Source organism: Halichoerus grypus, chromosome 13 (genome assembly GCF_964656455.1).
Source record: "Halichoerus grypus chromosome 13, mHalGry1.hap1.1, whole genome shotgun sequence".
In the NCBI taxonomy this organism is placed as follows: Eukaryota; Metazoa; Chordata; class Mammalia; order Carnivora; family Phocidae; genus Halichoerus; species Halichoerus grypus.
The window spans coordinates 62,416,110-62,428,187 of NC_135724.1; the positions used below are offsets into that span (position 1 = coordinate 62,416,110).

The 12,078-nt window shown below is 52.2% G+C and overlaps 1 protein-coding gene across 3 annotated transcripts in view; it reads left to right on the forward strand.

The window, feature by feature from the left end:
* Positions 1-12,078, forward strand: part of TXNRD2 (thioredoxin reductase 2) — a 50,911-nt gene that overhangs the window by 1,395 nt on the left and 37,438 nt on the right. For 2 of the 3 annotated variants that reach the window (XM_036104214.2, XM_036104216.2), the window contains exons 2-5: positions 2,834-2,902; positions 10,033-10,089; positions 10,631-10,772; positions 11,320-11,394. In XM_036104214.2, coding sequence (XP_035960107.2) covers positions 2,834-2,902; positions 10,033-10,089; positions 10,631-10,772; positions 11,320-11,394 — 343 coding nt within the window. The remainder of the gene's footprint in view (positions 1-2,833; positions 2,903-10,032; positions 10,090-10,630; positions 10,773-11,319; positions 11,395-12,078) is intronic. The other variant, XM_036104215.2, reaches the window with a different exon arrangement.

Below are 12,078 nucleotides of genomic sequence, written 5' to 3' on the forward strand. Positions count from 1 at the left end.
TCTGATGCAAGTAAAAGATGGTGCTGCTGCCATTACACCGTCCAGGGCCCTTCAGGCCACTGTAACCTTGGCCTTGCAGCAGAACAGGATGGCTTTGGGGTGGAGCTTTTTGTACCCAGCAGGGCAGCACCAAAGATTCTGCCCCCGTGGTCCTTGGGCAGCAAGGGGAAGGAAGCCACAAGGCTAGAGCTTACTTAGCTGCAGCAGTGAGGGCCTGACAGGGCCGGGGCACAGCGCCAACCCCCAACAAGGATGCGCAGGGCTGATTCCGAGCCTCCTCTTCCATCTGAGCCCAGCTTTCCATCTGAGAGCAGGAAGGCACCTGCGCCGTCCCAGGTTTGGGGGTGGCCCATGCCACTCCTGAACAGGAACCAGAATGACACTACCTGTGGTGTCACCTGTCCCCTAACACCTGCTACCAGGAAAGAATGCGCGGTGGGAAGGACAGTACAAGAGGACTCCCAGGGTGGCTCCCTGAGGTGGCCAGTGAGCCTGTGAGCACACAGCAAAGGCTCCGCGTGCGCCCCTGGAGTAGCGCACCATTCACTCCGCCTTGCCACACTTGCTGGGTGCCAGGTCCCCGGTTCAGAGGGGAGCAGACAATTAAAGGACGATGGGTTCAGAACAAAGAGAAGACAGACCTTTCCGGAACTGAGCTCTGAACGTGCGGTGGGGAAGGGGAGGCTGGAAGACTGCCCAGGGCACTGGAGTGATGTGTCCCCAGGTAGCCCGTGCAGAGCAGCGCCCACCTCATCCGCCTTACCGGCCCTTGAGATGGGTTACTCTTCCAAGTGTTTATCTGACTGAGAGGGCTCCTGGGTATGCACAGCAGGCGGGGAGGGCAAACCCACAGAGATAAGCTCGCATTCCACGTGGCCAGTTGCTCACCCTGCCCTCTGCCTGATAGCAGGCAGAGGGGACACAGTGTGGAGCTGGGGACAGTCGGAGCTAGCCGGGACCCTGCTCTGTCGGCAGGAAGGACCAGCATCAGCACCTGCAATGGAAGGTAGCGCATTGTCCTGGGCAAAAGCTTCGCGTCCCCCTCCCCCACCACGGAGCAGTGGAAAGGAGAGATGTGTGCGCTCCTCAGGGCCCAGCAGCTGCTTCTCTCCCACCAGCAGTCTGTCTCCGGTTCTTTGGGCTCATATCAAAGCCACCAGAATAACTGACAAAAGTTTAGGCCTCTTCAGAGCCCCTGGGTTGAATTTGGAATTGAGTCCCCTTTGGACTGGCTGTTTGAACCAAGCCTTGGCTCCGTTCGGTCCCATGTTTGCCTGGGCACACATCTCAGGTGGCCTCGGCTGGGGTGGGTACAAAGCCAGGGGTGGGCCTGGCTTTGGGGTGGGTACGGTGATGCCTCTCCACAGGGCAGGCTAGCAGCAGGCCACCAGCTGGGCATCTGGACACAGCTCCCGGTGGCGACTCCCCTAGCTTCGTCAGCCCCAAGCCAGGGCCACCTCTAGGCTGGAGCTCCTGTGTCCTTGCAGGAGCTCAGCTTCTGGGCCCCAATCTGTGAGCACAGGGACCTACAAAGCCGAGGTCCCTGAGGGTCACAGGACCTCAGGAGTATTCTCTACAGCCTTGCCCACCAGGAAGGTCAAGGTGACCACAAAGGCAGATACAGTCTTTTCACTTCTCAGGCTCCAGGGTGGTGTGGGGGCAGCCGCGCTGGCCTTGGGTGGCAGAGCCGGATTGGATCACAGGACCGGGTGCTTTGCCCAGGAGCTGTGGTCAGCTCTAGACACAACGCAGCAGTCCGCACCCTCCTCTCCCTCCCCACATACTGATGATTTTCTATTATTTCTTCCTTTTGCTACAGGGAGTGGGCCGGTGCTTGGTGCTGGGTATCTCAGGCTTGGGCCCTGGCTCAGAGCTCTGACCGCCTGGTCACACCTAAGGACACACCTGCTCCTCACCTACCCACCCCCCCACTCCCCACCCCCTCCCCCTTTCAGGCTGTCTCTTGCCTGCCTTCCCAGCAGTTTGCTGAAGAGAGACAGATAATGTGTTCTGCAGGGCAGGAAGGATGTGAGCGACCCTCTGTGCTGGGTGTGGGAGTGCGTTGCCTCTGAGGTGACACCATGGTGAGCCCGAAAGGCATTTCAGAGTCTCTTCTGTCCCAGGGCCCGCAGTGCACCAGGCACTCTGAGAGGCCAGGGTGTGCTGCCCGATGCAAGGACTGCTTTTTATTTTTCCTCACTTAGAACAAAAAGGGCGCCTGGGTGGCTCAGTTGGTTAAGCGACTGCCTTTGGCTCAGGTCATGATCCTGGAGTCCCTGGATCGAGTCCCGCATCGGGCTCCCTGCTCGGCGGGGAGTCTGCTTCTCCTTCTGACCCTAACCCCTCTCATGTGCTCTCTCTCATTCTCTCTCTCTCAAATAAATAAATAAAATCTTTAAAAAAAAAAAAAAAAAAGAACAAAAGGTGACTGTTGTAACCGAAAGACAGACTCGAGAAGTGTTTTAATCCCGTGTCTTGGCTTAGAATGTTCAGTGAAGTTTAAGTTCAGAGCAGTCCTGCCAGTTAAATTACCTTCTTCTTGACCTGATTGTTGCGGCCAAGGTGATTATGCACCCTGGGCCACCCTCACCTGCCGTTGCTTACTTTCGGGGTTTGCGTGATGATGGATACTGTGGTTGCCTTCTGCCCTGATGTGTGATGTGCTGTCACCCCGGACCATCACGGGCTGGGGGCTTTGCTCCAATAACATAGATCCCATACCACATTTAACTGGGCAGAGCTGCTTGCCCTTTGGAAATCATGTGGCACCTTGTGGGATCCGGGCCCCAGACTTGTCCTGGCCCTTCCACTCACCTCTCACCCCTTTCCCCAGCAGGGCGGCAGGACTATGATCTCCTGGTGATTGGCGGGGGATCTGGCGGCCTGGCCTGTGCCAAGGAAGGTATGTGTCCTGATGTGTGGTAGGGCCTCCAAGTTTTCAGCACCCCCCGCCCCCCGCCCCGAGAGGGCTGCATTGTTCTCGAAGCTGGGTGGAGAAGCGCCCTGTGTGGCTATGCAGAGGGCATTATCTCTGTAGCTGGCCTGCTGGCCTTTGGGTTCCTACGTCCAGAGTCACCCCAGGACCCTTGTCAGTGTGCCCTACTCCCTGCCACTCCCCAGTTGTCTGTGCAGCACCCAGTAGCCAGGATGGTACCCCGGTCTTAGCCGGCTCTCCTGGGCTCCAGCACTGGGCCACATGGGATCTGCCCCCACCCATCTGACATGTCTCCCACCACCCACACCTTGCCCTCTTGTGCCGCTCCAGCCCCTCGCCGCCTCGGTATTTTGCAGATGCTTCCTGAAGGTCTTTCTGGCCTTGCTTCTTGCCCTGGCTGTCTGCCCAGCCTGGTCTTCTGTTTGCCTGCCTGATTAGCTGCAGGGTTCACTCACCTTCCTTCAGTCTTTGCTGCTGAGATGGTCCTACTTAGAATGACAGCCTCACCATCTGGTCCCTGTCCCCAGCTCCACTGTCCTCATTCTTAGCCCTGGCATGTCCCACAGAGATCAAGGTTTGTTCCGCTGTCTGTGTCTTACTCTCTCTCCTCAGCCTGACACCCAGAACGGCCTGGGGCACCCTAGGGTGCTCAGTAAAGATGTGTGGAATGAAAGGGCTGGCCCCAGAGGCATCCAGAGACCTAGTGTTGCAGGTTGCCACTAATCTGGGTGGGGAACAGACCCAGCATTTCCCTGGGGGCTCTACCCTGTCCTGGAGGAGCGCCTAGCAGTCTGCTTGCCCGTCTCAATGATAAGGAGGCAGATGTGGATGAGGGAGGGGGGGAAGCCAGGGGAGAAATGGGGCCCCAACAAGAGGAGTTGAGCAGGCACCCTGACCATGAAATTCCAGCTCTCTGCCGTCAGATCCTGGGTTTTTAGAATCACCGTCAGCATAAAGGAAATTTGCTGTCCACTGCTCTTCCCCGAGGGGCAGAGGACGGTGCCGGCCTGTGGTGGGGGGCAGGAACCTGGGAAGTCTCCCAGTGGATATGGGGGCCCACAGAGGGACACGAGTCTTCATTCCACTGGGCCACCGCAAGAAACAGAGGGTACAGACAGCCAGTTGTCCCAGCGATGTCCCTTGGAGCAGAAGAAAGCCCTAGATGTTTTGTCTACTCTGGTGTCCAGAGACACATCTCCGCTAACTTGCAATAGTTCTCAGGTCTGTCTTTGCTTTTGTAACAGCGACATTCTCCCTGTGGATGATGGCGCTCTTCTACAGCATTCTTGAGTTATAATTGATGTAAAACAAACTAGACATGTTTAAAGTGGACAACTTGCTATGGTTTGACATATGCACACACCTGCGAAACCAAGTACCCCAGTCAAGCTGGCGAACGTATCCATCACCCCCGTATTCGCTTGCTGGGGCAGCTCTGGAGGCTGGAAGTCTGAGGTGAAGGTGCCAGCAGGGTTGTTTCTTCTGAATCCTCTGTCCTTGGCTTGTAGATGGCCATGATTTCTAGTGTCCTCACAGGGTCTTTCCTCTGTGTGTCTATGTCCCGATCTCATCTTTTTATATGCACACCAGTCAGATTGGAGTAGGGCCCATCTATAGGGCCGCATTCTAATTTAATCACCTCCGTAAAGACTCTGTCTTCAAATAAGGTCACATTCTGAGGTTCTGGGGCTTTGGGCTTCAACAAGAATTTGGAGGGGATGTGACTCAGCTCATAACAAACCCCAAAGTTTCCTCAAACCTTGGGAGCCCCTCCCTGCCGCATCCCCAGACCGCCAACAATCTGCTTTCTCTCACTGCAGATGAGTTTGCATTTTCTAAAATTTTGTATAAATGGCACCATGTAATATGTATTCTTACTTCTCTGGCTTTTTTCACGCAGCCTAATTGTTTTGAGATTCATCTGTGATGCTGTGTGTGTCCAGAGTTCATTCCCTTCTATCACTGATCAGTATTCTGTTGTATGCATACACCACACTTTGTCTATTCACCTGCAGGTGGACGTTTGGGTTGTTTGCAGTTTGGGGCTCCTGTGAACGGTGCTGCTGTGAACATTTGTGGTTATGTCTTTGTGTGGATATATGTTTTCAATTCTCTTGGATAAATGCCTAAAAGTAGAGCAGCTAGGTCATGTAGTATATCTCTTCTTTCGGTATTTTTTTCATTTATTTCTACAATCTTTTGTAGTTTTCAACATACAGCTTTTGTCAGATTTGTCTCTAAGTGTTTCATATGTTTTTTAGTAGCTTTTTTTTTTTCTTTTTTAAGATTTTACTTATTTATTTGACAGAGAGAGAGGCAGCGAGAGAGGGAACACAAGCAAGGGGTGTGGGAGAGGGAGAAGCAGGCTTCCTGCTGAGCAGGGAGCCCGATGCGGGGCTTGATCCCAGGACCCTGGGACCATGACCTGAGCCGAAGGCAGACGCTTAACGACTGAGCCACCCACGCGCCCCTCTAATAGCTTTTTTTGAGATTAAGTCATATACCATACTATTCATTCATGTAATGTGCATAAGTCATTCATTTTTAGTATATTCACAGAGTTGTACAACCATCACCACATCAGTTGTAGAAATTCTCATCACTCCCCAAGACTACTCTGTATCCCTTAGCAGCCATTCCTCAGCCCCTCCACCCCTCAGTCCCTCCACCCCTCAGCCCCTCCAACCCTCAGCCCCAGGCAACTACCAATCTGCTTTCTGTTTCTATGGATTTGCCTATTCTGGATATTTCATACAAACATGTGGTCTTAGTGTGCTATGTTCAGCATTCATCCACAATACAGCATACGCTGGTACTTTATTCCTTGTAATGGCTGAATATCATTCCATTGCACGGACAGATCGCATTTTATTATCCACTTGGCCATTAGTGGACATTTGGTTGTTTCCACTTTTGCGCTATGGTGAATAATGCTGCCGGGAACGTTGTGCGCAAGTATTTGCGTGGACATGTTTTCATTTCTCTTGGGTAGATGTCTTAGGAGTGGAATTGCTGAGTGGTATGGTTTCACCTTTTGAGGAACTGCCAGACTGTTTTCCAAAGTGGCTACATCATTTTATATTCCCACCAGCACTGTCGGAGGATTCGAATTTGCCCCTATCCTAGCCCCATTTGATGTCTGTCTTTTTTTTACTACAAGTCATCCTGAGTAGGTGTCAAGTACTATCTCACTGTGGTTGGTTTGCATTTTCCTAATGATTAAAGACAATGGAGCATCTTTTCATGTGTTTATTGGCCATTTGCATATCTATGAATAAATGTCTGTTCAGGAGCTTTGCCAGTTTTTGTTTTTGTTTGTTTATTTATTTATTTAAGGATTTTATTTATTTATTTTGACAGAGAGAGACACAGCGAGAGAGGGAACACAAGCAGGGGGAGCAGCAGAGGGAGAGGGAGAAGCAGGCTCCCCACTGAGCAGGGAGCCCGATGCGGGGCTCGATCCTAGGACCCTGGGATCATGACCTGAGCCGAAGGCAGACGCTTAACGACTGAGTCACCCAGATGCCCCTGTTTTTTTTTTTTAAAGATTTTATTCTTTTAAGTGATCTCTGCCCCCAGTGTGGTGCTTGAACCTACAACCCCGAGATCAAGAATCTCACGCTCCCCCATTGGAGCCAGCCAGGTGCCCCAGCTTTGCCCATTTTGAAATTGGGTTGTCTTTTTATTACTGAGTTACATGAGTTCATATGCATATTTTCCATACTCTTATGTAAACATAGTCTGGATACTAGACCCTTATCAGATATGTGATTTGCAAATACTTTCTTCCATTCCGTGGATTATCTTTTTACTTTCTTGATTGTGTTCTTTGCAGCACAAACGTTTTTGATTTTGATGGCAGTCCAGTTTACCTGGTGTGTCTTTTGTTGCTATGCTTTTGGTATCTGAGAAACAGTTGTCTAATCCAAGCTCTCAAAGATGTATGCCTGTGTCTTCTCCTAAGACTTTTCCAGTTTCAGCCCTAACACTTAGGCCTCTGGTCCATTTCGAGTTCACTTAACAAATATGGGGCTAGGTAGTTGCCTTGGGGTTTGCAGAAGACATCTTGAACTTGTCATAGTCTACCTGCAAGTGCTATGGTCCAATTCACACATAGTACCAAAACCATGTGGCCACACGTTTTACTTTGACATGTTATGAGGCCCATAACACATTGTTATATTTTGTCTAAACAGTTACCTTCCAAAAAAGATTAAACTAATGAGAAAAAAATCTTACAGATCTGCCTGTGTAGTCACCATTTCTGCTCTTTCCTTTGTATAGATCTGAGTTTGCATCTGGTATCATTTTTCTTCTGCCCTAAGGATGTCCGTGAACATTTCTTGTAGTGTGGCTCTAAGAGTAATGAATTCTTTCAGCTTTTGTATGTCTGAAGACATCTTTATCTTGCCTTGATTTTTTTTAAAGATATTTTCTCTGGGGGGGCGCCTGGATGGCTCAGTCGGTTAACCATCCAACTCTTGATTTCGGCTCAGGTCATGATCTCAGGGTCGTGGGATCGTGCCCCACATCGGGCTCCCTGCTCAGTGGGAAGCCTGCTTCTCCCTCTCCCACTCTGCACTTAGCAGGGAGTCCGCTTGGGATTCTCTCTCTCTCCCTCTGCCCCTCCCCCTGCTCAAGCATGCTCTCTCTTTCTCTCTCTCTGTCTCTTTCTCAAATAAATACATAAAATCTTAAAAATATATAATTTTCTCTAGGTGGAGAATTCAAGGTAGATAGTTTTCCTTCTTTTCTTTCAGCACAGCAGCACTTTAGAGATGTTGCCGTCCTGGCTTCTCGCTGCATTGTTTCAGATGTCATCTGCTGCCCTTTTATCTCTGTTCCTTTGTTGTGTGTATTTTTGTCTCTGGTGGTTTTCAGGATTTGCTCTTTTCATTGGTTTTGAGCAATTTAAAGAGGGTGCACCTTGGTGTAGTTCTTAATTATTTTTCTGCTAGAGTTCACTGAGTTTCCTGAGTCTGTGGATTTATCGTTCTCATCAAGTTGTGAGAATTTTCAACCGTTATGTCTTCAGGGAATTTTCCTGTCCTTCCTCTTCTCCTTCAGTTTTGGAGACTTTAATCACACATACATTAGGCTGCTCAAAGTCTCCCCTCAGCTCATGGGTGTTGTCTTCATTTTGGAGAGTTTCTATTCCTATGTTTCCAAATTCACTAATAAAAGATTCTGCAAAGTTTAATCTACCATTAATCTCACACGATATATTTTTCATCTCTTGTATTGTAATTTCATCCCTACAGATTGGACTTGGGTCCTTTCTTGTATCTTCTATGTTGCTCCTTAACTTTTTGAACATGTGGAATAGAGTTACAATACTCGTTTTACTTCTTTTCTGCTAATTCTGTGTCAGTTCTTCGTCAGTTTCCATTGACTGATTATTTCTCTCTTGTGGCTTATCTTTTCCCACTCCTTTGCATGCCTGGTCATTTTTGATTGAATTCCAGACACTTTGAACTTTCCCTTGCTGGCTTCTGGGCATTTTTAGATTCCTAGATACATTTTTGAGTATGTTCTGGGATGCAGAGAAGAGAGTTTGAGTCTTTTGCATCTTCCATTTAAGATTTGTTCGGTGGGTCTGGAGCTGTGCTCAGTCACTCTCAGTGACTGGGGTCTGACCTTAATACTTACCCAGCTCCCCAGGAATTATGTGTTTTCTCCAGTCTGACTTCTGGGAACAGGCACTATTCCCAGCCCTGCGTGAGCACTGTCTCCTCTACTAGTCTTTCTGGATGGTTCTTTCCTGGCCTCAGGTGGTTTTCTCACACACACACATGCACTGATCAGCTGTCTGGGGTTCTGTACAGCTCTCTCCTCTCTGGTCCTCTGTTCCAGGACCTCTGGCTGCCTCAGTCTCCCCAGAATCCCAGTCCTCTCCTCAGCCAGGGAGTCCAGTGGACTCGGCCTGGGCCCCCTCCCCGTGCTGCGTCACCTTATTTGTTTCCTATCTCCCAAGAATCACTCTCCTTGGTCTTCTGATGTTCAATTTCTTGAAAGCACTATTTTATGTCTTTCCCCTGGATTTTTGGTTATCTCGGATGCAAGGATAAATCCAGTACCTGTTGCCCCATCGTGGTCAGCTGTGGGAAACAGATGTTGGCATGTTTGAAGAGTCCCCTTGGCTGGAGTTTTTAAAACAAGCACTGCAATCCCATTATTGGTCAGTCGAGCAAAATGGATTTTTATGTGAAGGCTTCTAAAACTTTGTTCTGATCTTGGTCAATAGCCATGAATCGAGTGCGTTCTGTAGTATGTCAGACGCTCACGGGTCACGATGTTTAAGTCGGGCATGCCCTCAGGGGCAGTCAAGTTCAGAGCCCAGGTTGGCAGTGCAGCTCCCCAGGCAAGCCAAGGGGAAGCCCCACGATTAGCCCTGGCTAATTGGTGATGGGGTCAGCACCTGGGACTCGTGGCCCTGGGAGGAACCCACTGACAGCAAGTGGGGGAGGCCAGGAGCCTCCAGGCAGGAGGTGCAGTTTGGAGCCCAGGTCTCCCTCCCTCTGTGGGGGCTGGCTGACCCTGGACCTGCCATTTGACTTCGGAGCTTCCAGTTCCTTGCCCTGAGAATGAGGCTGCAAATGCCCACAGGAGTAGACCATGGGTGGAGGCCCCCCCGCCATGTCCAGTGGGGAACAGAGGAGGTGAGCGAGTCCACTGGGAGGGCTTGGGGAGAGAGCCAGGGGAAGCTCCGAGGCTGGGGCCTCTCTTGGGGAGTGGGTGCTCCTGTGACACCTGCTAGTATGTGCCAGGTGGGTGCTGGGCTCATGCTGAATGTCTGGGCTGGAACCGGGTGCAGCAGGAGGCAGGGGATGGGGGATGCTGGGCCCAGGGCGGCTGCAGTGGGCTTGTGAAGGAGGGTGGGCATCCCACTAGGTCCTGGCACTGTGGTGGGTGGGATGAAGGCTGCAGTCAAGAAGAGGCCCGAGGGTGCCCACCTGTGGGCAGCACAACTGTGTGGTGGCAGACAGGTGGGGAGACCGGGGACAGAGCCGGTGGGCACCTCCTTCCTTGCCTTCATCTGGTCCTCAGCCCCAGCCCCTAAGCAGCTCCCCACCTGCCCGCTCCTCTTGTCGTTCCAGCTGCTCAGCTGGGAAAGAAGGTGGCCGTGGTAGACTACGTGGAGCCTTCCCCCCGAGGTAGGTAGCCCCGGATGGGAGTCTTCTGTCTTGGGGGAGGAGGAGGATGGGGGCCTGGTTCACATACAGGGGCAGCGGCTGAACCCAGAACCATTCACCACTGCTGGCCAGGGTCTCTGGCGAGTGTCCTCCTTGGCAAGTCAGCTGCCATTACTTTAAAGTTCTTCATTCTTATTTAAAGACAACACGGACTACAATTATAGAGAGTAAATTCCCAGGGCAGGGTTCACCTGGAGCGTGCTTGAGTTACAAACAACCTGAAGGACTCTTTTTTTTATTTTATTTTTTTAAGATTTTATTTATTTATTTGAGAGATAGAATGAGTGAGCGAGAGAGAAGCAGGCTCCCTTGCTGAGCAGGGAGCCCGATGCGGGGCTCAATCCCAAGACCCTGGGATCATGACCTGAGCCGAAGGCAGACCCCAACCTACTGAGCCACCCAGGCGCCCCAACTTAAAGGGCTCTTAGACAACTGTAGAGGAGCAGGAGGGCCTTCCAGTCCCCTGAATATAAATCTAAACGTGCCCTTCCCAACATGCCAGGTACCAGATGGGGCCTCGGCGGCACATGTGTGAATGTTGGCTGCATCCCCAAGAAGCTGATGCACCAGGCAGCGCTGCTGGGGGGCATGATCCGAGATGCCACCCACTATGGCTGGGCCATCCAGCCGGTCCTGCATGACTGGTGAGGAGCCCACCCACTCCCGGCGCCTCTGTGTTCCTCATGGTGGGGGTGGGGGGGGAGGCTTACTGCCCCATTAACCTTCACAGAAGCGAGCTACCAGACGGGCACTCACCCGGGGCCCACCCTCTCCCCAGCATTCAGCAAAGTCTGGAAACATTTTTGGTTATCACCACTGGTTGAGGTGGGGGCCTCCTGCACCCTCACAAAGGACAGTCTGGCCCCAGAGGCCACTAGTGGGAGGTGAGAAACCGATTTGGCTTCCACAGGTGGCCCCTGGTCTGCTCTGAGCTGCACACAGGCCCCTCAGTGGTTCTCAGATGACCTAGACTCAGGGCCACTGCTGTGTCCTGATGGCTGTGGCCCACAGCCCCAGACCCGGGACAGAGATAGTGGCCGGGGGCATAGGTGTCACGTTTTTCCACCTTTAGAATCACCTTGTTTCTTGGGATTTCTGCCAACTGGCTATTTGCATCTACTCGTCTGTTGTGGGACTCTGTGGTTCATGCTTCTGGGGTGGTTTCTGACATGTCTTGGTGTGTGTTAATAGGGGGACGATGGCAGAGGCCGTGCAGAACCACGTGAAGTCCCTGAACTGGGGGCACCGGGTACAGCTGCAGGACAGGTACTGAGGCCTCGTGCGGCCCTCCCCCCTTCTCTGGGGACATTTCCTCCCTTGGCAGGCACTTTCTCACTAGAGGCTCGGCAGTGATAAGACCAGAGGTCCCCGCCCGTGGGGCGGGGTGCACACACGCAGAAGGAAGGCCGTCCTGCAAGCTCGCATCTGCAGAGCCTGGAGTAGCAGGGGCTGAGGGGCATGTTGGCAGGACAGCTGGGACCTGGGTCTGCACCAGGGAGGAGGCATGCTCGGGGCTGCCGCTGGGGAGGCCGAGGGCCAGAGTATGGGGGCACAGAGAGGGCCATCCCAGTGACCAGCGCCTTCCTCGAGGCAGGTGACCTTTCTCCTGTCAGGGTCGACCACCGTGATGTGGAAAGAGCCCAGTGAGCCCCATGTTGCTGTTGCAAAGAGGATGCCCGGGCACCACCCTGTGAAGCCCACACTTCACCTCTCATCTCCAGGCTCCCAGCCCTGAACCCCACACCTCACCACCCACCTCCTGGCTCCCCGGGCATGTATGAAGGCACCTGGTGTTGTCTGCTGAAGCAATGTCCAACATGATCATTCCAGCCTGAAGCCGCCAGGTCGCATCAGCCCTTTGGGGTTCCCCAACCTGGATACCGACCCAAAGCATCCTCCCTGAGGATCTGCCACCAGGAGAGGTGCTCAAAACTGCACTCGACTCTGGCG